At 39.2% G+C, this 25238-nt stretch overlaps 3 protein-coding genes across 3 annotated transcripts in view; 2 read left to right on the forward strand and 1 right to left on the reverse strand.

The window, feature by feature from the left end:
- Positions 1 to 7187, forward strand: part of LOC137014847 (zinc finger protein 585A-like) — a 33395-nt gene extending 26208 nt beyond the window's left edge. The window contains exons 9-11 of the mRNA XM_067379352.1: positions 2199 to 2331; positions 4391 to 5408; positions 5694 to 7187. Coding sequence (XP_067235453.1) covers positions 2199 to 2331; positions 4391 to 5394 — 1137 coding nt within the window. The 3' untranslated portion in view covers positions 5395 to 5408; positions 5694 to 7187. The remainder of the gene's footprint in view (positions 1 to 2198; positions 2332 to 4390; positions 5409 to 5693) is intronic.
- Positions 7188 to 16118: 8931 nt separating this feature from the next.
- rpl27a (ribosomal protein L27a) lies at positions 16119 to 20167 on the reverse strand. Its single transcript, XM_067380188.1, has 5 exons — positions 20096 to 20167; positions 19747 to 19810; positions 19592 to 19667; positions 19126 to 19300; positions 16119 to 16282 (listed from the first exon to the last, which is right to left on the reverse strand). The coding sequence occupies exons 1-5, from the start codon at positions 20096 to 20098 to the stop codon at positions 16154 to 16156; spliced, it is 447 nt and encodes a 148-aa protein (XP_067236289.1). The 5' UTR covers positions 20099 to 20167; the 3' UTR covers positions 16119 to 16153.
- Positions 20168 to 20567: 400 nt separating this feature from the next.
- ric3b (RIC3 acetylcholine receptor chaperone b) lies at positions 20568 to 25017 on the forward strand. Its single transcript, XM_067380185.1, has 6 exons — positions 20568 to 20782; positions 21043 to 21266; positions 21341 to 21422; positions 21667 to 21760; positions 23970 to 24109; positions 24301 to 25017. Exons 1-6 carry the CDS (start codon positions 20674 to 20676, stop codon positions 24549 to 24551), a joined length of 900 nt encoding a protein of 299 aa, XP_067236286.1. The 5' UTR covers positions 20568 to 20673; the 3' UTR covers positions 24552 to 25017.
- Positions 25018 to 25238: the final 221 nt, after the last annotated feature.

Below are 25238 nucleotides of genomic sequence, written 5' to 3' on the forward strand. Positions count from 1 at the left end.
TTTTACCACAAATATCTTATTTATAATTTGACACGAACATCATAGTTTATTTAAAATTTCATTATCATTTTTTTTTTTTTTTAGCTTGTGTACATGCATTCATTCACAGAACAAACCAAACATCCAATTCTTTGTACCTCTTACTATTAAATTTGACAGATACTTATCTTCAGTAACAAACTTTGTCTGAATATGGTAGAAATCCATCGCATTTCATAGTTATTTTGTTGATACTGGACTAATGCATCCACATCTGTCACACATGTTAACTCCTTTTTTCCTCTCATGAGCTCTCTTGTTGCTCTGGCTGAAGACATCGCTCAAACCTCCTTGCATTGTAATCATCTCATAATTTCAGGGGGAAAAAATAGAAATGCTCGGAAAAGTGACGTAAACATGCTATTTTATCAATAGGATCATTTTTCTAAATGTATTGGACTTAAAAGCCCTAATGAAATTGTTTTGTGCATTATTGTGATGGTAAATAAATGGAAGCAGGTGAATAGGTATGCAATGATCTTTTTATGTGAATATAAATATCAGTTAGATTCAGCATGATTTGAACTCTTGACACAAATTAATAAATTACATTCTTTTATTGTAAACATTGTTCAAATATTGATGCTGGAATCATCTCTAAATCTTGAGTGACTGTCAACTTGAATGAACGAGTGTAACGTCCCGCTTCTTTACTTTGAACCGGAAGACACGCCCACTTCTGACGCAAGGCCTCATGGGGCGTGGGGAACTTGTGGATACAGTTTGTTTAATACAGGCTCGTTTCTGTGTTGTTTTCATCGGGCACAGCGCTACTTTTGTGTCTTTTCTGGCGTCTTCCTGCTGAAATAACATTAGTGCAGCAGCAGCAGTGAGTGTGTGAGGAAAATGTGTTGAATTCATTCAGACCTGAGCGATTCTGAGTGCTTTTGTGTGTTTGTTTAATGTTTAGTGAAGTCAAAGTTTGAGATCTGTGAGGGGAATCGATGGGAATCGATCTCAGGTGTTGCTGCTGCCATTTTATCACTCTTTTCACATCTTTGACTGATCAAATTGGTAAGTTACTTGTTAAAATACTGGAACAGAAACTGCTAAATACTTTATTGAGCCTATAATGAGCCACGTGAGACATTTTAAAAACACATGTTAACATAGATCACTATGAATGCAGGTTGACAGAAACATTAAATATCGCTTTGTGCTGCTCTTTATTTTTAAAGATTTATAATCATTGTTTTGATCTAATTTCATTACTGCAATGAATGTACTTGTCAGAAAATCAAACTATATTTAGATTCATATGGGAATATTATGCTGCTGTGAATATGATGAAGATAAGTTGTCTGCGGTCTGGGTTGATGGACTTCTATGATATTAGACTGTGTAGCCTATAATAAAAGATAATGAATTTCAAACCTGAACCAAACATATTTTTATTCAAAGATCAACAGTCTGTCATTAAAACATTAAAATCATGAACTCAAATGTCATTGTGAAAAGAAAAAAAAAACAATGACTGTTGTAAGTAACAGTGCATAAATCAGACATTTCTGTGTAGCCTAACGCTAATAAGCTTAAACAAAAATAAGGAAATAATTGTGTAGTGAAGTATTTTTTTGTACGCAGTGCCGCGAACAATCAACCACTCCTTTACGTGTGCATCACTGTCCTCCTCGCGGCTGCAGCAACTTACGCTCTCTTCATCAAGGCTTAAAACAAAAAGGACACGCATATCTAAATTCGCGCCTAGCCGCCTACGGTATTTTTTTAGAACTTAGAAAAAAGATGCTGCAGCCAATGAGCAGCCGGCGGGGGCTGGTTGCAGGACGACTCAACCTCCGCAGACAGTTTTTAATGTTTATCAGACAATAACCAGCCTACTCAAGATTTTGCTTTAATATAATTTTCGGGACAATTAGGGCCAGATTTGGGACAACAGTTTAGATTTTGGGACGTCTGGTCACCCTATTTATTTCTGAGGTTATGCTTTCAACAGTTTTTACCGTTATTTATACTTGGAATAATTTTGTTACATTATATTATAACAAACTCTGTAATTGATATATTTATGATTTTGGTAGATCAGCTCCTCCCACACTGGAATTCATCATCAGTGAAGCTCCTCCCACACGGGAGTCACATCATCAGCTAAGCTCCTCCTGTTGACAATTCTCCAATAAATGCTGGAATATTCCCATCAGTCCAGAAGTGAAGACGAGCATCAAGAAGAGATGGAATCTGTAAAGACTGAGTTCATTAAAGAGGAGAGTGAGAACATGAGTGATCCAGAACCCTGCAGAATGAAACACACTGAAGATCCTGAAGAACAAAGAGGTTGGTGTTTATTCTTCATTCATTCATGATGCTGAAGAACATTCATGTTAGAAACATTCAAGCACTTCATCACTTTTAGATAAACAGTTCAACTATGAAACTGTACAAAAGTTTAATTTTTCTTTTTTAAAAATGTTCAGTAAAAGGAGGTTTGAGAAACTTTTATACTGGTTGTCAACATCAGGTTGAACTCTCTTATTTTACATTTACATCTAGTTCACTTTTTGTAGCCAAGTTATCCATTTTTAACATTTCTCAATGTTTACAACATTTTTTTTTTTTTTTTTTACAATAATCAGTAAACTGTATCAAGTAAATGAACTTTCTAGAATGGCTAACAGACTTTAATCACAACTTAAAGGGATAGTTCACCCAGAAATGTAAATTCTGTCATCATTTACTCACCCTCAAGTAGTTACAAACCTGTATGAATTTCTTCTTTCTGCTGAATATAATTAAAATGCATAAAAAAACATAAAACATTCGATACCACCTGAATTTGGAATCAGGAATTCTAATTATTATTTGGAGTCGAAGTTCCAGGTCTCAAAGTGGATGCCAGCTGTTCATCTGAATCTCTCTAGCCAGGGCACAGTTTTTATACATTTTTGTTATCTGTTACAGTGTGAGATCCACCCCGACAGTTATTTTCCATGATCTCATTTACAGGTGCTCTCCTCCCTTTCTCTTCTTGGAGTCTCCTAAGTTCTCCCCAACATTTTTACCACAGTCACTTCACCAATTAAACTACAGGTGTTGCTTATGCAAGAGAAAATTCTCTTTGTAAGGGTGTCCGACTGCCAACTAGTCCACATCTTTTGACTTTATCTCTTATTGGCCTTCTGCCAATTGATGGTCAACCCTTTTCCCATGGGCCAAATGAAGCATTGTATCAAAAACAATCAACACTACCCGGAGGCAGGAGGCCTTCACATGACACCCTTAATAATGGTCTTATTCATTTCACAGCCACTTGTTGTCTGATGGAAGATTACCAACAAAATATGCTTAGTGGCCAAGTTAACTTCTCAGACACATCTGACCCTTACAGTTACAAAGGCCAAGGGGCCTCAAAACACTTGCTTTTATAGTAAGCAAACTAATTCTACAATTGTTTTCTGTAGGACAGATGAAATACTCCAATACCTGGTGCTGAATTACGTAATAACCCGAATGCCTCTGTGGGATTACAAATTTAAGAATCTGTTTAAGATCTGCTGATTCTACGTCCTGACATAACATCCCATGAAATACTAAGGTGAAGAACAGTGTTTTTAGCATTTTATGGTAATGATAATGATATCAGATGAATGATTCTGTTAAGCAAAGTTTCCAGCAAGAGTTTTCTGCCAGTTCCTGTTCTGTCTAATGAGTCAGATTGCTGAGACTCTCACCTTTTGTCATAAATGGCTCTTAGAGCTCCTGTCCCATTTGTTGAATAGTTATGCTGATTGGATTAGGACTAGCAACACTCTACAGTCTGGGCCGGGTTCCTATACTTGAATACTTCATTTGCATGCTTTGTTTAAATTCGTCTCCCATGTGTCTATCCCTAAAATATATTTAAACTGCAACTTACACTGCCTTAGCTGGACTTGATGACTGCAGCGACCAACAGTACATGTTCTCAATAAAGAATCCTGTTGAAGGCACAACTGAGTCTCCTGGTCTTCACTTCTGAGATCTCCAACACCTCACTGTTTGGAAGAGACTGGGATCTTTCTTTTGTGAAAGGCATCAGGCTTCACTTAAACATTACTTTGTGAAACAATATACAGACACAAATGTAGTGAATTATTTATTAAATAATCGTGCACCAGTGCGGTAATGTGAAATTTCTACAGACACCGCAACGGTCGTGATATGACGTCTCGCTCGAGCTTTTGTTTCTGGTGTCCCACTTTCACATGTGTATGAATGGAAGTCAATTAAATGTGACCGTTCGTCTAATTAATGAAGAAAAACAGCAAAATGGTCATATTTTATAGCAGTTGTCTACTTTCTGCTGTTATATCAGGGATCTTTTATGTCCTTTCACTTCATATTTCTTTAATTTCAGACCTGATGGAAGTGAAGGAGGAGAGTGAAGAACTGAGGGAAGTGGAGGAGAAACATCATGTCAAACCTGGAGAAGAACCTTTGAGTCACTCAACGACTAAAAAGACATTTTTAAAGAAAAGAAGAGCCAAGAAATCTTTCACCTGCACTCAGTGTGGAAAGAGTTTCCCAAACAAACGTAATTTTGAGCGTCACATGAGCGCTCATACTGGAGATAAGCCGTTCATATGTGATCAGTGCGGGAAGAGTTTCTCAAGGAAAGATAGTCTTGAGCGTCACATGACAGTTCATCCTGGAGAGAAGCCGTTCACATGTGATCAGTGTGGGAAGAGCTTCAGAAACAAAACTAATCTTGAGCTTCACATGACAGTTCATACTGGAGAGAAACCACACACATGTGATCAGTGCGGGAAGAGCTTCACACAAAAACCTCATCTTATACGACACATGAAGATCCATACAGGAGAGAAACCACACTCATGTGATCAGTGCGGGAAGAGTTTCGCGCAGTTATCCCACCTTAAGATTCACATGAGGATCCACACCGGAGAGAAGAAGTTCACATGTGATCACTGCGGCAAGTCGTTTCTTAGGGCATCAAACCTGAAGACACACCTGGTAGTCCATACGAAGGAGAAGCCACATTCATGTTCTGTGTGTGGAAAGAGTTTTTCACTGCTCTACAGTTTACAAGTGCATCAGAAAATTCATAATGATGTGAGAGACTACATGTGCTTTGAGTGTGAGAGGAGTTTTTCTTCAGCAAGCAATTTAAAACTTCACCAGAGAATTCACACTGGAGAGAAACCGTACAAGTGTTCATACTGCGAAAAGAGATTCAATCAGTCATCATATCTGAAAGTACATGAGAGGATCCACAACAGAGAGAAGCCGCACACGTGTGATCATTGCGGATTGAGTTTCTCTTTTAAAAGTCACCTGAAGATGCACATGAAGATGCATGCAGTGGAAAGAGGGAAGAGGTTCGTTCAGTTATCATCTTAAGAAAAACAATCACAGTGAGTAGTGCCTCTTTATGTGTTGAGAAACTGTTGCTTCTGTGTAAGTTAGTTTCTTAACTGCCTTAATAAATGTCTTAATCCCAGACAGCAACAGAATGTGGCCCAGATCTGGCCCACATCTGGTACATGAGGATTGCATGCGGACCAGATGTGGGCCGGATCTGGGCCGACATTATGTTGCTGTCAGGGAAGTATTTATTTATTTATTTATTTTTTCTAAAACCTTTGTGATTTTTGACAAATTGTGTAAAAAACAATAAAAAAAACAAAAAAACATTTCAGATGTAAATGAAGGCTGAAGATTCACACGAGAGTTCACGCTGGGAAGAACATCAGGCTTTTGCTCTGAAATCACGTCTTCTCACTCTGAAGAAAGACCACCCTGCTGAAAAATTAAAACCAACCTAAGCTGGTTGGCTGGTCGTAGCTGGGTTAAGCTGGAAGTAGCTGGGTTAAGCTGGATTTTTCAGCAGGGCATTTAACTGTGATCAGTGCAGGAAACCGATTCATTGAGCATCAGTCCTGAAGAAACACCTGAAGATTCATTCCTAATATTACAGCACAAAAGACACTGAGCTGTATGTTGAAGCCTTAGAAACACAAGAAAGGATTCACACTGGAGTGAAACATGTTAGAGTTTGATCAATGATCTAGTGTACGGTCACAATCGCAGTATCTAGATCATCTTCAGATCCAGCTGTGACACCAAACGTAACACGATAACGCATCTCTTCCATAGAAATCAGTCCTGATCAGCTGCAACGAGACATGAAAAAGAAACATCATCTAAAGTTAACAAAGTTCAATTTCAGGAGTTTGTGTTATTTCCTTAATGAATTTGTGTATTTTTTTAAATGAACTCAGTGTTCTTGTGTTTCAGGGAGCTGAAGAAGAGATGAGAAGAAGAGACATGAATCTGATAATTTTTAGCTCATTCAATGTTTTTCATTTCAACTTATTAAAGAATTTTTTTTTTCTTTTCATCTTCAAACACTAGAGAATAATGATGAATATTGTCTGTGTCTCTCACTGAGAGAAAAGTATCAGTATTGGAAATCTTTCCTGTTAAAGCCTGAATCGTTTAATCTGAAGTAATGACGTAGTTAGTTGACTCTGTTAGAATATAATTGTTGTGGAAATGTGAATGTAGGCAGAGTGGCTTACAAACTCTTTGTGAGACTTAAAGCTGACTTCTTTTTGGCCATAAAAAAACTGCAATGACCTCCTTATTCATGATATTCCTGAAAGAGAAAAGGTTTGTTATCTAGGAGTTCAGATAGTAAAGGACCAAAAAGAAAGATGCACCTTTAATGTTCAACCTCTAATGGACTTACCTCAAGGACTTTCATTGCTACTTACCTGTATCCTGTGTCTCCAGTCTGTGTGTGAGTGTCGTCAGTCTTCTCTGCTACCGCATTCCACCAGCATCGACTCTGCAATCCACAAAGGACAGTATTAGCATTCATTCACTCATCATTCATCTCTACTGCATCTGCAAACTCACCTGTGATCACCTGTACCTCTACTTGTGTTTAATAAACCACCATATCTGTGATCTTCTGTCTCTGACCTGTCTATATTGTAACAGAAGACCGGACCTGAACAGATTAACACAAGCATGAGCTGCTCACCGATCACCCGTCACCATCACCACCAGCCATCACTTCCGTAAACACCACCACCTCTCCTTCACCACCTGTTTACGCCAGTCCCGTGGCCAAACCAGCGCCCATTCCTCCTGCAATGCTCGCTGGTCCTGAAGATGCAACCGCACTTATTCCCCACCGAACACTCTAAGGTAACGTTTTTAATTTCACAGTTAAATGGCAAAGTGCTTCAATGGGCCGATTCCATTAGGTCCCAAAATAATCCTGTGATCCAATCATTACTTCCCCTGCTGCATCTTTGTGGCGAAAAAGGACGGAGGCTTGCGGCCTTGTATAGACTATAGGGCATTGAACAATATAACCGTCAAGATCAATTACCCTCTTCCTCTCATCCCAACGGCCCTGGAACATCTCTGTGGTGCCACTGTTTTCACTAAGTTGGACCTCCGCAGCGTGTATAACCTCATCCGGATACGTGAGGACGAGTGGAAGTCCGCCTTCGTCACGCCCACTGGACACTTCAAATACCTTGTAATGCTGTATGGCCTGGTCAACGCCCCCTCCGTGTTCCAGGACTTCATACACGAGGTGCTCCGGGATTTTCTCCACAAGTTCATCTTGATATATATTGATGATATCCTGATATACTCCCGAAGCATGGCCGAACATCGCCACCACGTTGCGGAGGTCCTGAAATGCCTGAGAGAATTCCAGCTATTCCTCAAAGCCAAAAAATGCTCCTTCCATCAGTCCTCAGTGCAGTTCCTTGGCTATAACATCGACAGCAGTTGCATGCGGATGGACGAGGGGAAGGTGGAAGCCATTAAGAACTGGCCCAAACCCACTACTGTTAAGGAATTCCAACATTTCCTCGGCTTCGCCAACTTCTACAGACGGTTCATTCAAACTTACAGCGCCATCACCAGCCCGCTTGCAAGCCTCCTCAGAAACAAGCCCAAATCTCTGTCCTGGACTCCAGCCACCACAGAAGCATTCAACACCCTAAAAAAGAAGCCTTTACCACCGCTCCTCTCCTGGTCCATCCAGACCCGGACAAGCCCTTCATTGTGGAGGTGGATGCAGGGGAACCCAAGCCGCCTCCATCCATGCGCCTTCTTCTCCCGCAAGCTCAGCGCAGTGGAGATAAACGACGACATCGGCAACCGAGAACTTCTTCCTGTCAAGTTGGCCCTCGAGAAGTGGACGCATTGGCTGGAGGGTGGTAGACATCCCTTTCTGGTCCTAACAGATCATAAAAACCTGGAGTATCTCCGAGCAGCGAAAAGACTCAATCCCAGACAAGCCCGCTGGGCTTTATTCTTCACACGTTTCAATTTCACTATCTCCTACCGACCTGGATCCAGAAACGTCAAGGCTGACACATTATCATGACTACACACTCCAAATAACAATAGATCTGTCCGCTCACTATTCCAGCAGGACATTATTACTTTACCATCTGTGACTGTTAATTGGAGTAATGCAGTAGATAATATCTGTTGTTTTTTCAATAAAGAAAAAAGTGATTTCTTTTAAAATACTTCATAAGTGCTACCCTGCAAACCACTCCTTAAAAAAAATTCAAAAATTATATTTCCACCAGTTGATCTTTTTTGTTGACTATGAACAATCTAAAATAAATCAGTTTTGTTATCATTTGATCTTGTTACTATAGCTAAATTCCACATTCATAAATCTACATGTCTAAATACTAAACCTCTTTTTATTGTTTTTGTAAAAGTACTTCTTTTGAAAATACTTCACTTCAATTCAATGGCCTGAAAACAAAAAAGCCTTAAAAACATTATCTCTTTGTAATTCTTTTCATTTTTTCAGTGTCATGTAATTCTCATAATTTGTCAATTTGTATATTAAGTCCCCCAGTTGTTTTTCCCCTTTTGTATTTTATTATGTACTGATTTGAGCATCAATTAAAAAAAAAAAAAAAACTTCTATGCACTTTCAGTCTTGTGTACTTACAATGACTGCCGCATGCACGTGTCCGTTAAGTCCACAAGACCGTAGGGTGTCCCATTCATCATTGTAGGTTTCAGAAGGGTGCTCACGAGTGCCTCCTTTGCGGCCACTATGTGCCCTCGATGCACACTTGAGCGTTCAAGTCTGTGAACTACGCAGTTGTTGAGAACGATTCATTCTATTTGGATTTTCTTTTAAAACATTTCACCTTCATCTGGGTGCTTCCCACTCGAACCACCAGGAGGATTTTTGAACTATGACAAAATATAAGAAATTCAAATGTCAATGGATTCATCTTTAAATCTAACCTGTGTTAATGTGGACCTTTGGTGTGTTCCAAACGTGAAATATCGCCCTCCGAAGGGCACTTCGGAATGAAAACAATCATGGCCGCCACATTGAAGGGTCGTTCCAAACCGAAGTACTCAAAACTGGCCACTTCAAAGGGCCCTTGGGAATGAAGGATTTTGAAGGGTACAACTAATGGACACTTCGGGCCCTCATGATCCTTTGCACAGGGAAGTTGTTTGACGTCACAGAATGGGTACAGGAGGCTCGGAGTTCGATTTTACCTATAAATGTAAATATATAGTATTTTTCTGAACTACTGTAATATTTATACGAGTAAGATTTGGCACATTATTATGGTCAAAACAACATTGTACTTCAACAAAAATACTTTACAGCTCCCTTTACCAGTCCATTCAAATGTTTTATATACATAGACACAATTATGGTGTTATAAACCAAAAATAAATAAATAAACACAATTATGGTGTTATAAACCAAAAATAAATAAATAAACTAACGTTAAACAAAAGGCGCAGCTTGCACAATCTATCCTCCTTGACTGTCTCATTAAGATGACGCATATCCAGAAGTTCTGGATATATGTGAGGCTGTTGTTCCAGCTTTTGCAGGCAAATCCCATGAGGTCATTGATGTGGTGCACCATTTGGGAAAAGTGAGAAGCAACAACGCTCTGCCCTCTGGTCAAAAAACGTGCAGAAATATTCTTCAATTCACAATGCGTCATTTTTGTGACACACTTTGGAAAGCCACAAAGAACTACTTTTCTTGCTAAAGACCACTTGTGTTTCACATAAGACTTGTCCCCCGAAGATCACGCGCAGCGTAACAAACTTTGGGCTCTAGTTGAGAAAGCCTGTCAGCAAGGACACCGCACTTACTTAATTAGTCCAAAGGTCCAAAGGCATACATTGATGGCAAAGAACTTTTTCTCCAAGACATGGAGATTTCCGAATGATTTGCATTTGATTTAGGTTGCTAGTGGTACTGCCCTGTCTTTATCGACATGTTTTCTGACTCTAGTAAGTGACTGTTCTTAACCTTCAAAATCCGTACTTAAAGAATAATAGTCTTTGAGGTTCATCTGCGAGCTACCCCCTTTTTCTTTGTCGTTTTTTTAATTACTTTTTTTTTTATCTGTCATATTTCTAATTCGTATACTCTTTTGTATATATGTGTATATATAATTCTCTCTCTCTCTCTCTTTGAATGACCCCGACCTTCTTTATTTACAAGCAATTCTTTTCTTATCTGGATGTCATGGACTGACTCACTTGTTACAGTTCTAGTGTCACATTGTCCTAATATCTCTTAAACTTTCTGTTTGATCAATTAACGCAAGAGGGTTACATAATGAGGGTTAAACGTAAAGCTATTTATCTGTAAGTTTTATAAAAAACTTTATTGCTTTAGACACTCTCAACAAAATTTGGATTTATTTTAATTTTCTTGACTCAGACTGTATTCCCAAAATTGATGACAATGGCAAGATACTCTGTGAATCTCCCATTCAAATTAAAGATATTTCTGAAGTGATTGATAAGCTGAAATAAAATAAATCTCCCAGGAATGATGGTCTAACCACAGAGTTCTGCCCAATATCACCATATCTTTTTCTGCTTCCTATGCAATCATTAGCCATCCACATTCAAAATAGTCATTTGAAAGGTATCTCTGTTGCAAACTAATCAATATTAATAAGCCAACTGGCTGACGACACAACTGTCTTCAAATATAATGATCAAGTTTCTTTAGCCTTAAATATAATTAATCTATTTCCGTCTGCTTCTGTTTAGTTCTTAATATTCACTAATGTGAACTTTTATCTATTAAACATTCCACTGATGTTAAAATCTGTGACATTCCAGTCAATTCTGAAGTTAAATACTTAGATATAATTATTTGTAAAGATAAGAAAGAAAAGATCAAAACTTAACTTTAAATAACCTCTTATCCTTGCAGTTCAACATAAATTGAATTCTTGGTTACAGTGTGATTTATCTATAACAGAAAGTGTGTTGCTTTCCAAAGCAGATGGGTTATTTATCCAGCAATGGCTCTGGAAGTTTCTGTGGAGACTTTGTTTGGAAATCTTAAAAATCACACAAAGTGTTATGATAGCTGATCAGGCAATGGAAGGTTTCGAGAAACAACCCCATCTTTTTGGAATATTATCCCAAATCATATTTACAGTTCAGTTGGAGGTCTGCATTTTTGTTACTATGACATCTCTAAAACACCTTTAAGCGTGTACTCACACTAGGCATGCCCGAGTGTCTTTGACCCCCAAAGCCCGGTTCGTTTGACAAGTGTGATCACTCCATTCTGTGCCCGGAAGTGGTTCGTTTAGCCGGCCCTGGCCCGCTTGGAAGAGGTGGGCCAGAACATGATTCGGTTGGGCTCGAGCGTGGTTCGGCATGCAGTGTGAGCGCTAACCGTGCCAGAGCACAGAACAGCTACTACTTTTGTGTGCGCTACTGTCATCATTATGACAAACAGCAAACATCTTTATTACTACTCTGATGGTACACTTATCAATTCATGTAATTAATTTGAGTGTATTTGGGATTATAGGGGGTCTGATTCTCACCTTATTGATGAACAGGAATTGTAGTTTGCGAGTAAAGCTGCAAATTCCTCCATTACAGTTTTTTACAGACGCTAGGACACATTTCTCAATACTTAGGTCACTTTTGCAAAACTCTTCACACAGTTCTCCTAACCAACTTTCAGCTTGGCAAAGCAGTTCATTTCACATTCAAAATGCACTACAACTACCAAAACACTTTATTCGGGTCTCAAATCAACTAGCAGAGGTTGACAGCCGATAAACACACTTTGTCACCCACAAAACAATTACCTAAAAAACACTAACAACATGTAGCATTATACAATGTTTTATTGTGTAAACAAGGACACATCTATGTTTATATTTCACTGCAATATATGTTACTGGAATGAATCAGACATGATGCAGAATTCGTCAATATTTTATGCCGTTTATTTATTTTTATTCTTTTGCACTGAGTAATTCCAAAATACAAGAATTTCTATACACACAGTCAACTGATGCAGATACAGATACAATAGTAATGCTAATCTACTCGGTCTTCTCCATTTGGCCACAGGTTCTCATCCACATCACATCTTATGTCATCTAGGGCAATACACCAAGGAAAGAATCTTCTGGCATGCCTGATCCATCCCTGGCAATCTTCTGCTGATATGTCCAGGCATCCAGCATTCATTGCGTCCAGAAGGGACATTTGATCGTGTGGACGGTGGTCATAAACCTTCCACCTCCATGAGGAAAAGAATTCCTCTATGGGGTTGAGGAATGGAGAGTATGGTGGGAGGAAAAGTGACTCCATTCTGGGATGGGCTGCAAACCACTCGGTGACTGCACGGGAGTGGTGAAATGCCACATTGTCCCATACAGTTATAAATGTTGGCTGATTCCTTCTCTCTACATCCCTTTCCTCACCTAGCACAACCCTTCCATAGAGATCATGCAGGAATGCAAGGAGACGTTCAGTGTTGTATGGCCCAATTAGTGGTTTGTGTAACAGCAGTCCATCAGTGGATATTGCTACGCACATTGTGATGTTGGCACCTCTCTGGCCCGGGACATTCACTGTGGCTCTCTTCATTCCTCCCTCGTCGCCGTGTTTTGGCCAAGTTGAAACCCGCCTCATCCACAAAGATGAAAATGTGGGGTGTTTGCCTGCCTTCAATCTCCATGACTCTCTGAAATAAATCCACAAGGCAACATAAGCTGTTACAGTAGTAAATTTGGAAAACATTGTCTGTGTGTGTTTGGTTTTGTTCAAAAACAGTTCTGTATTTTATTGTGCTCTTACCTGGACATATTGGTTCCTGAGTTGCTTGACATGTTCAGAGTTCCTCTCAAAAGGCACAGTGTACAATGGTTTCATCCTGACCTGATGTTTTTTCAGGACTCTAGAAATTGTTGTTATGCTTACACTGTGAATATTTGCAAAAGTAACATTGTCTGCCAAGACTCTCTCGAATCTCAGTGAGTTTTATCCCATTGTTTCTGATGACCATATCAACCATGGCAGTTTCCTGCACGTCAGTGAACATCCTTCCTCTCCCACCTGTGTGAGGTAACCGTTGAGTCCTAAGCAAAAAACAATTACACACAAGTTTATTTAGTTCTATAATGTGCAACTCAGTCAAATGCCCTTGCAGAATACAAGTTACCTGTTGGTTTGCCGGAAAACTCTAACAATAGATGCCACTGTAGAGCGTTGCAGATTTGGTTGCACTCTCTGACCAGCCTCTCTCATTGAGAGACCATGATTTACTACATGATCAATTACAGTAGCTCTGATCTCATCTGAGACTACAGCTCTTGATCTTCCTCTTATTCTTCTTCCAACACCACGCATACATATTCCTTGCCCCCTCCCAGCCACTCTTCTTCCTCTTTCAGCCACTTCTCTATTTCTGGCTGGGTCCATGTTTACATCACAATACAAAACTATTCAGCAGTAGTCTCCTTTTGTAATGAAATTGAAAGAGTAACACCTGTGTAGATGTTCATCTACAATGAGAATCAGCTGTGGCTGGTCCAATTGTTTTTATAGCATTTAATTTTAAGATTTGAAAATATATTTCATTAAAATATTACTGTAGGAATGTAGCAAATTGCTGTCTTATTCAGTTTTGTATGATGTTATTGTTTTGAATACAAGTTTAACAGTTTTGAAAACAGTATGTTAGCATGTGCAGATTGGCCTGTAGACAAAGAGTTTTGGCAGTTGTTGTGTCTGAGTGAGAAAAGAATTCATTAAATTCGAGAGATGTAGTCACTGAATGCATTTTGTGCCAAAGCAATGATAACTGATCCTCAGTTTAGCCCACATAGACTTCTGTTGTGCTCACTGTGTGAAGAGTTTTGCAAAAGTGACCTAAGCATTGAGAAATGTGTCCTAGCGTCTGTAAAAAACTGTAATGTCAGCTGCCTTTGTAATGCGTGACCAGTGATATACTGTAAACGAACATCTGACGCCGCCCACACTGGAATGTGGCCGCCCATCATGAATATGTAAATATGTGCCGTGCACTTTCTTCTCAGTAACAAAATAAACACAACAAAAATGAGAAAACGGCAAGCATTTATTATAGAAAGCGTAAGCATCTGATCATAGCAACAGGGGTATGTTAGCATGACCTCTGCAAAGTAGCACTCCAGTCACGTCATCTCCATACAGCACTTTAATCAATAGATTGCTTAAAATCAAGCAGCTTTACAGTATCAAACATGAAAAACAGTGTTAGTGCCTCATTTTTTTAGAACCACAGCTTCATTTTGTACTATAAAGCGGCTATACAGTGAGTTCATGTTGGCAATGAACACCAAACACATGACATGAGTCGAGTGAAGGCGGAGCCTCAGAGCACACCTCCTATTACGTTATCATCACGGACCAATGGTAGTACGAAAGTGTTTTGCAGCTGGAGCGAACTTTCCCTGAAAGTTTGCTTTGGCAAGCCATTTCGAACTTTGTTTTTGCCTGATTTTGTTCGTAATGACGTCACATCAGTTCGTTCTTCGATTATACAGTATCCTGGGGCCTTAACTCTTTCTAGTTTTCATAAACAGGCTTTAATATGCTGGTCCCTAAAATGTAATTTTTCTTCACATAGTTTTATGTGGAACAACCAAAACCTTATTTTAATAATTGGTTTGATAAAAATATACTTTTAATGAGTCAACTTTCAGATTATAGGCCATTGATTTTGGTGCAATTCCTGATTGTGTTGATCAATGTCTTCTCAGCAGCTTATCAAACAGAAAATATTCAATTCTTAATAGAAATCAGATCTCTTTACCTGCTTGTGCAAGCTTTTGGAATAACAAATTTAATGATATAATATGGGAAGACTTCTGACTTCTTTGGCAAAAATACCTTTTATCTAATAAAGTTGTTTAAGTTTCTATTAAAAGTATTCACAACTGCTACCCAGTTAATTATAAACTAGCTAAATTTAATATTTCCCCCCATATGCTCCTTTTATCATCATTTTGAAGAGACAGTTAACCACTTATTTTGGGACTGTGTGTATTGCAAAGTACTTTGTGTTGATTTTTAAACTTTGTCTAACTTTTGTAGATGCCCAAAAATTGTTTTTTGGCGTTTCTCTGAATTTAGACACTTTTCATTTTAATTTTATACCTAATGATGTCTTCTTGCTAAATTTTTATATTCACAAATGCAAGTTCTCAAAGAAAACTATTTAATAAAGTTTTTTGATTGATTTATAAACTGTTTGAGGAATTCAGAAAATTCTACTGCATGTAAGACTGTTACATAATACATTTAGGCTAGTTTAATATGTTTTAATGTTATAACCCTCATAGTTGTATCATTTATCACCGTTTGTTGTCTTTGTAGAATAAAAAAATAAAAACAAGGGTTTAGGGTGTAATTTGGGACTTGAGCCCTAAACAAGTGTGAATATTCACGTTTTTCATGGAATGTCATAATTCCAAGTACAGGTCTCTGCAGGACAATAGGGACTTTAAGCAGCGGCTGCTGATATAACATTAAAAAAAAAGCAGCACCAAGTGTCCTGCTAGTGGGAATGTTACAGGTTTAATGTTACATTTAAGGACATTCACTCAAATCAAATGTGTTGGGCCAATAAATGCCCACAGGAAATACTAAAGACCAGCTGAAAACCACTGATGAGAATCAACGCTCAACCCCTTCAGATGAGGTTTATAAGACACAGAGCGCAGGTTTACATCAGTGAGATCATGTACAGAAAGTCAGAGGAAGCAGGGTGAGTTTTTCATCAGTTTTATTTATCAAAAGGTGTTTATGCGGTCAGCACACACGCTCCTCCAACACCCTTGATCTTCTCCTCGGCCCGCCGGCTGAAGAACTTGGCCTTCACGATCACCGGCTGCTTCGGCAGCTTGCCTTTGCCCAGCACTTTGAAGTAGCCCTGAAAAACAGCACAAGATCAGAGATCGGATCAAGAAATCAGATATAATTCATGCTTCATGACCATCTTTTTCAAGGTCATGTCATGAGGGCCAGACTATAGTAGTGAGGTAAACATCATAGACCAGGAGTTTAATTAAAAAGTTACAAGATGGGATTCAGGGATTCTCTCATGTCGGGAACATTTTCTTGTTATATATTGCTTAAAATAAATCTATTGAACAAAAACAATGTACATAATCGAAATGCCCTCATGAGCAGAAAACAAAGTTAACTAGCAATTTTAAAGTTTGCCTGCTAACAATTTCCCCAATTTTTGTGACTATGTCCACGCGCTGAACACATCTCTTCATGCTTAAGACCAAGTATGTCCAAGGCTTGCGCACATATGTGCACAAGGCGGAGCGGGACGTGGAAAGTGAATTATACCCTGGGCTTTAGCGGGAGAAAGAAGCGACGCGTGCAGAGCGGAAAGGCCTTGAATGAAGCGTGTTTGACTCCGACGCTGAAAGATCATTTCCATAAACAGCCCGAGAGCTTGTGGTGTAAAAGTTAGTTAACTAAACGTTCTATTTAATACATATGCATTTGACTAAATGAAATTGGCCTCTAAATTTGATATAAAATCAAAGCCATATGTGCAACAGCTAACATTGCAAACAGTGAGCAGTATCACAACACTATGAGCGCATTTACACACAGTACGCGGATAACTCACAAAATCAGCTTATTGAAATAACCCACTGTTTGGGTACAAGTAAAACAATTCAACCAAGCAGGTAAACCACGTTTACATGGCTTTATTAATAAATAAGTTATTTCCTGATTGTGTCGTCAAATTATTGAGTATATAATTATGAGTATTTTATTTATGTCATGTCAGTTGTGATGTTTAAGCTTTAAAGCATGTGAGCAGGAGACTCACGGCTCACATATGATCCTCTCATGCAGCATTTACTGTACCATTTCGGACTGGTTCCTGTCACACACGCGCACTTCAATATGCCGGCAGAAAGCCGTTTAACGCGTTTACGTGCTGGTCGAAATCGGCGTGAATCCTGCTGTGATGATTGGTTTATGCTTGAAGGATGAGTTCACTTCAAAATGAAAATTAGCCCAAGCTTTACTCACACTCAAGCCATCCTAGCTGTAAATGAAGAGTTTGGTTACAAAACCATTTTTATTTTTATTTTTTTAAATTGAGTTTCCGCCAAAATCAGTATTGTATCTGGTCGGTATTGAAAAGTCATTTATTAATTTTGCACAAAATGCGATATCCGTCGTGTTATTCTGTCATATTTTCTCCCTTTCTTTCCAGAACGTGACAAACGCCAATCTACTTTCTCTACAGAACGCGATATCCGCTCAACCAATCACAACGCTCCATTCCTCGCACTGTAAACAGTAATGGCGGCGCTCTGAATACAGCCGGCTTCCTAGTTTTCCTTGTCTGCTTTGTACTTTGTGAACAAAAACAGAAAAATTAATAATTTGGACAGCATTGATGAACCTGCAGTGGGGAAGAAACGCGAGTCATGGAAATGTCATCATTAACGCGAGGAGATTAAGATGATGAGGCACTCGAGTTCAACGACAGCATCAAACTTCTGTCACGCTCCCCAAAACTGAATCATGGACAGTTTTTAAAAGCCGTTTTTAATACCAATGTACTCGGCAAATGTGTTTATTTAGCCGTGCGGTGGCGCCAGATACTCTTTAATCTGTAATGACAAATAACTTATAACATTAACAAGATGACCCGTTGAGTTCATTTAGGGAGCGACGGCTGAATGTGTTTTTAGTCAAATGCCTGTATATTAGATAAATATTGGCAAAGTTCAGAGGCTGTCATATATGTGAATCAACTTACTGCTGTGTATTTTCAACATGAAAAATAACATATTGATGGATTAATTGCATTTTGGGGAAAAAAATAATCAGTTTTTATAATAAACCTTTAAAAATTCTAATTTTGATTTTGATTTTCAATGTTTTTATAACCAAAAGATGCTATGTGAAAGTTTGAAACAGAAAATAGTGGTTTTCATCTTGCTGCTTTCTGGGTAAAGAAAACACCTTTTTACTCAAATCAATCAAAAATGGAGTTATTGCGTTTTGGAACCAAACTCTTCATATGACTTAATTCTTTCTGATGAACACAATCAGAGAAATATTAATAAATATCCTGACACATCCCAGCTTTATAATGGCAGTGAACGTTACCAAACGAGTGTGAGCTGAAGACAGTGCTTCATCCACATCCATCCATTAATAAAGTCCTTCAGTAGCAAAGCGTTTGTGTAAAAAACTAATGTAACAAGTCATGAAGTAAAATATCTGGCTTCCGCTAGACCGCCTTCTACTTACGAAGACAAGTGTAAACTGACGTCGCGTCAGTTATGTCTTTTTGTTGAATAGGACGTAGTGTAAGCTTTCTGAAGGCCTTTATTAATGGATGGATGTGGATGAAGCACTTTCTTCAGCTCACACTCGTTTGGTAACGCTCACTGCCATTATAAAGCTGGGATGCGTCAGGATATTTATTAATATTTCTCTGATTATGTTCATCAGAAAGTCATAAACACCTAGGATGGCGTGAGGGCGAGTAAAGCTGGGGCTAATTTTCATTTGAAAGCAAACTAATACTTTAAAATGTTTATGATTTAATCCGATACAGGAAAACAGGTTAATGCTTTTACATGAACAAGCGTGTTGTCGGCTTAAGCATAATCATGCTACGAACGTGCATGTAATCGCACTCGATGTCCAATTTCAAAGCGGTTGTGACCGGATTAATTGACCGTTTAAGCTGTGAAATGAAAGGAAAGTGATGTTTTGACTCACGGCGCGCACGACGTCGATGATGGGCGCTGGGCCGTCAGGCTTCTTGCCGTAGTTGACCCTCGTCTGCTCGCTGACCAGCGTCCACAGCTTGTCCAGGTTAATGGTGGGGCAGAAGACAGTGTTCTTCTTCAGATGGTAATGCCTCATGCCCACCTTACCGAAATAACCTGGATGGCTGGAGGAGAAACACACCGATCGACATCAACACAACTGACCTGGATAATGACAAGCTGCTTATATCTGAACTCAACACACTTCTGATGAAGTTTGCATCACTTCTGCCTCATGAATCACTCATCATATTCCTCATTTATCAGTGATTTCAGGTAAAAGCATGTGCTAAATGAGTGTAAATGTGTTCACTAGACCTATAAAGAACAGATTCCCTGATATCTACAGTTTCAGCGCTGTATGAGATCATTCACACACTAATAATCATCTGGACACACGTGACCTCTGTACTCACTATTTGTCGAAATTGATTCTGTGATGATGCATTCCTCCGGCATTACCGCGACCTCCGGGATGCTTTCTGTGTTTACCTGCACAAACACACACACATTAATGCCACGAAACACACTAAACATCACTAAAGCTCGCGAGCCGCGCGTGTTCACTGACCGATGCGCCCGTGCCCGTGGCTGACGTGCCCGCGCAGCTTCCTAGTCTTGGACTTCTTGGTCGGCTGTGGAGAGATTAACACATGTATTTCAGTGTGTTTAAAGTGTTTTGATATGAAAACAGATCCGGACTCAAACTACAGCGCTGTCAGAGAGCAGCAGCGCGAGCGACAACGCCGCTAAAATATCTCCATATCCCACACATCTGCACAATACTGACTAATAATCATACTTAGACACATAATGAAGCCATATCAATAAGTTATAAGCGTGTTCTGACTCGATTTAATACAGGATTAAGAAGGATTCATGTTTTAATGACAGTCGGAGAGCTCTTCATGAGCACCTACCATGGCGGCGAGAACGCAAAGAGGAAGTTTCCACTGTGATCTCGCGAGATAATGCGTGCCGATCGCTGTTCGCGGGATTACAGCGAGAGCGCGCCGCCAACAGGCCGGAGGCAAAACTACTAATATTAAATTTCGTCTTCAGTCTAATGTCTTAATCGAGCACATGAAATGTTAACAAAAGTGTAAATCAATACCATAGTAAATACCGAGAGAAAAAAGGTTTTATTTGACTTTCTATATGCGCGTGCGCCACACACTGTTTGTTGTGTAACCTGTTTATCTGAAGTATCAAATGACGTACGTGCCTCAGAGGAGACATTTGTATATGAAATTACTTTCTAATAATTTCAACGTTTGGTTCCTGAGATTAAAAACAAGGAAATATGTCCCAGATGATGATTAAATAAAAGCCAGTACGCAATAATCTCTCGATCAGCGCTGGTAACGGTAACAGTTATCACGTGACCTGCTCGAGCCCGCCGATGGTTTCCATGGCAGCACACCGGAAGTGAAGATGCTGTGTTTGTGTGGATGCGGGAGGCAGGTGCAGCCGTCAGGTAATTAATGAAGAATTAAACATGTCTATCTCCACCTTTCAGAAGGTCACTATCGTGTCATGTGTGGTGCTGTGCGTCGCGCTCCTGCTGCCGAAGATGCTGCTGTCGCGAGGAAAGAGAGACTCCGAAGGTATTATTATTATTACACACATCACATGATCTTTTATTAGTCTCTTTCTGTTCAAATACATGTTTTTCTTAGTATTTAATTCTTGAAAGTTGAAAGATATTAGAAAAAAACACCTATAGGCTAAATGAAAATAAGCATTGATTATTAAAGTAATTGAGTGTTTATGTGCACATGAGCAGCTCTGTGAATGGAGATCATATGAGTAAAGCATGATGGGAGTGTAAACACTGATCCCAGTGGATGTGTCAATATTGACTCAGCTCCCGCAGGACAGTTTCCTCCCGGGCCGCAGCGAGCGTCAGTGTCCGAGGAGCAGCGGCGGTCCGGCCGGCAGTTCTCCAGAGCCCACAATCCTGAAGCCATCGCCCGGGCCAAAGGAGCCGGAGCCGGAGCCGGGACCGGAGGGAAGTCCAACCTCGCGGGCCAGATCATCCCCATCTACGGCTTCGGCATCTTACTGTACATCCTGTACATCCTGTTCAAGGTGAGACGCACACCTGAGTTTGACCGGTGTCAGCTGAGCTCAGTGACCTGAAGCTGTTTGTGTGTGTGTTCAAGATCACGTCCAAGGGCAAAACCAGCAAACCTCCAGAGAGCCGCTTCGCCGCCGTCCGGTCAGAACACACCCAGAGGAAGATCAGTAAGAACTCATCCATCCATCTATCTATCTATCTATCTATCTATCTATCTATCTATCTATCTATCTATCTATCTATCTATCTATCTATCTGTCTATCTATCTGTATATCTATCTATCTATCTATCTATCTGTCTATCTATCTATCTATCTATCTGTATATCTATCTATCTATCTATCTGTATATCTATCTATCTATCTATCTATCTATCTATGTCTGTGTATCTAATCCGTGTGTCTCTCTCAGCTGATTTTGAGTTGGCTCAGCTGCAGGACAGACTGAACGAGACGAAGGATGTGATTGAGAGAATCATTTCATCAGCCAGCGTCGGTACAGACAGGTGTGTGTGTGTGTGTGTGTGTGTGTGTGTGCTTGTCTACCTATCTAACAGATTGGTGTCGTAACACATTCACGAACAGGGGACCACCGAGCAAAGAGGGGACATTTTTCAGGTCCGCTGTTTGTCATGCTTTAAATCATGTTAAAATCAAAAAACGCTCTGCTGAATTTTTTTCATTTTTGGCCAAGTGGGGACCTACAGGTATGTGTGTGTTTAAAGGGTTAGTTCACCCAAAAATGAAAATAATGTCATTTATTACTCGCCCTCATGCCGTTCCACACCCGTAAGACCTTCGTTCATCTTCAGAACACAAATTAAGATATTTTTGATGAAATCCGATGGCTCAGTGAGGCCTGCATAGCCAGCAATGACATTTCCTCTCTCAAGATCCATTAATGTACTAAAAACATATTTAAATCAGTTCATGTGAGTACAGTGGTTCAATATTAATATTATAAAGCCACCAGAATATTTTTGGTGCACCAAAAAAACCCGAAATAACGACTTATTTAGTGATGGCCGATTTCAAAACACTGCTTCAGGAAGCTTCGGATCATAAATGAATCAGTGTGTCGAATCATGATTCGCATCGCGTGTCAAACTGCTGAAATCACGTGACTCCGAACCGCTGATTCGACACAAAAGATGAAGCTGAAAAAAAGCCTAAACCCAACTAGTTTCAAACTTTCATTACATTAAAATGAAATTCTACCCAGAAGTATTTAAAAATAAAGTGGAAATAAACTGCCATCAACAGGATCAGGTGTCACTCTGTAGCAGGTCAAGACTCAACATTTTCTGTTGACTCGCTGCATTGAATATGTTCAGCTGTTATGATTGACAAAACATCCCGTGTTTCGGTCATGACTGCACAGTTTCAGTAGTGACAGTAATGCGTCGGTACCAACCACATCACATGACACAATTTAACTCGCATACTAAAACATGAAAACACTAATGATTTGCATAACTGTACTGAAATTGTTTATTTCCCCAAATAAATGATTATGTTCCCTTCTGTCACTATCAAAGCAATGATGACGTGTTTCGGTTGTGACTGTTATAGTGACAATTTCAGATATTTTTGAGAAATGCCTAATCAGCACATGGTTAGCTAGCACAGTTCTGGAGAGTTTTACACACATAAAAACTACATTTCATAGAATAACACTCAAAAAAAGTTTGCTTAATTGCAGAAAACGGTGTTTGGTAGTGATGATTCTTAAAGTTTTGAACACATTAAACTCAAATAATAGTACCTATCTACTGTGAGAGAGAGGCTGTGAGAGGGAGGAGCACAGGAATATTGCCTGATCAAAAATGTGTTAAAATCAGTCTCGGACAATGGACTCAAACACAGTAGTCTCAGGTGACATTTTTATTTATTTATTTTTTTTACATAAATTTTCATGAAATAAAATATTTATTTTATATTTTCATAGAATATAAAATAAATATTTTTTCTTCACTTTCAAACAAATTATATATATATATATATATATATATATATATATATATATATATATATATATATATATATATATATATATATATATATATATTTATTTATTTTTATTTTTTTAATAATGAAAAAAATTGCTAAAGTTATTTCAATATCATTTTCACAAGTTGAAATTTAGGGGTTAGAGTTCAGGATTTCCTCCTCCCAACTGAAAATGCCAATAAATGATGATTTTATATATATTAATCTGAATGATATTGTAAATATTATTGTGTGATTCAACAGATAATAGAAGGATCTTAGTAAACATCTAAAATTTTAATACGTAAATGTGTTGTTTTCAGACCTGCAGCCTACCTGGAGTCTCCAGAAGTGTTATAAGGTGTCAGGATCTCAGAGACTTAGATTAGAGTAAGAATCCTAGAAAATGACCCGCACCAGAATCACAGGCTGTGAAATACATGAAGACAGATTGAGAGAGACTCCTGAAGGACCAGCACCACATCCTCTTGTACCACTGTTTGAAGAATTCATCTTCCAGAATCTGGCCGTAAGGTTTGGAAGATCATTTTTAGTCCATCTCTGCAAGACAGGCTTTTCAGGAGAGGAGACGGACTGAAAATGAACTCCCACACCTTACCGCCAGATTCAGGAAGATGAATTCTTCAAGCAGTGTTTCCCTGTGGTGTGAAAAACAGATTGAAATGGTCAGGCAGTTCAGAGTGTGTATGTGTGTGTGTGTTTCAGTGTTGGAGCTGCGGTGGCTGTGGACGAGGAGCAGAAGCTGCTTCAGCAGCTGCAGGAGATCACACGCGTCATGCAGGAGGGGCGGCTCGTGGACTCCATCCCAGCCAACACTGGACACTCCTGTGGCCACCAGTGGGACGGTCAGACCGTCACATCAACACGCTTTCTTTAGTCACATGTTAAATCTCATTTATTCACAATCTAAAGTATGAAATACTATCAAAACCTAAAAACCCTTGTTAGTGTGATGGAAGAACGAGTGTGAGTGTGATATTGTTGCTGTGAAATATAATGCCTTCATTCACACCGTTGTGTCATGTCGTTCTCACAGATCTTCCTGACGACAGCCGTAATGAGCACTTCTGCTGCGTTCATTCACCTGACGCGAGCGCTAACGCACAGACGAGAGAGAGCGATGGTCCTGATGAACCCGCAGAGGAGCCCACAGATGACAACTGCAACACTCCTGTGTGCGACTCCATCAGCCAATCACAGCCAGAGACAGACGCCAGCACAGGAAGTGACATCACACCGGGTCCAGTGTCAGAACACGGCGCCGTCAGACGGAGGAATAAACAATAAACGACAGCACATCATGATATTTCTCCTGGCAGTGAGCAGTGGATGTGTGTAAATCTCTGCTGTTGGTCACACGCTCTTCACTGCGCCACACACTCATCAATCATCAATAATGAATATGCAAACAGAAACACATGCAGCAGTCTAGCTGCCGTTTCTACTGACCCGTTGCATTCAGCACAAACGTATTTTGCATGTTTATGTATGAAAAATACATACTATTCTATATTTACACCTGATTCATCACTTAGAGGAAACCCTTAATGTACAACAGGTCTGAAGGCAATAAAAGGGTTTGAATTCTACAGTTTTTGCATTAGACACTTCAGCTTTATTTACATGCATTTCATCTCGTTTGATCAGTTTTATAACTGATGCTTTTATTTATTCATTCATATTCTCCTGTCATACTCGCATGATTGCATGAATGTGTATCATTTACTGCTATGATAATGTTAATAAAACACAAACTCACATCTGATGTTTGGTTCATCATTAGTCATTAGATGAGTTCACGTCAGCTGATGTTTAACACATTTACAGGTCATTGACGAATAAGGGTTTAAAAGTGTCAAAAATATAATGGAGATATAAAGTTTTATTAAGTGTTAACAATGAGATTATGTGGTTTTTATAATCAATTAACTTTGCTTTTGTCATTTTTTACAAGATGGACAAAAATTTGTCTCC

Source organism: Chanodichthys erythropterus, chromosome 24 (assembly GCF_024489055.1).
Source record: "Chanodichthys erythropterus isolate Z2021 chromosome 24, ASM2448905v1, whole genome shotgun sequence".
Taxonomy (NCBI): Eukaryota; Metazoa; Chordata; class Actinopteri; order Cypriniformes; family Xenocyprididae; genus Chanodichthys; species Chanodichthys erythropterus.

What these genes read in the sequence shown, in the direction of transcription:
- rpl27a (XM_067380188.1), bottom strand. An exon ending in CCACGGGCACGGGCGCATCG is followed by an intron (nt 19,668 to 19,746) that starts GTCAGTGAACAC and finishes GTGTTTGTGCAG; the next exon opens with GTAAACACAGAAAGCATCCC. An exon ending in TCATCGACGTCGTGCGCGCC is followed by an intron (nt 16,283 to 19,125) that starts GTGAGTCAAAAC and finishes GCTGTTTTTCAG; the next exon opens with GGCTACTTCAAAGTGCTGGG.
- ric3b (XM_067380185.1), top strand. Translation starts at nt 20,674, where the DNA reads ATGTCTATCTCCACCTTTCAGAAGGTCACTATCGTGTCATGTGTGGTG. An exon ending in TCCTGTACATCCTGTTCAAG is followed by an intron (nt 21,267 to 21,340) that starts GTGAGACGCACA and finishes TGTGTGTTCAAG; the next exon opens with ATCACGTCCAAGGGCAAAAC. An exon ending in ACACACCCAGAGGAAGATCA is followed by an intron (nt 21,423 to 21,666) that starts GTAAGAACTCAT and finishes TGTCTCTCTCAG; the next exon opens with CTGATTTTGAGTTGGCTCAG.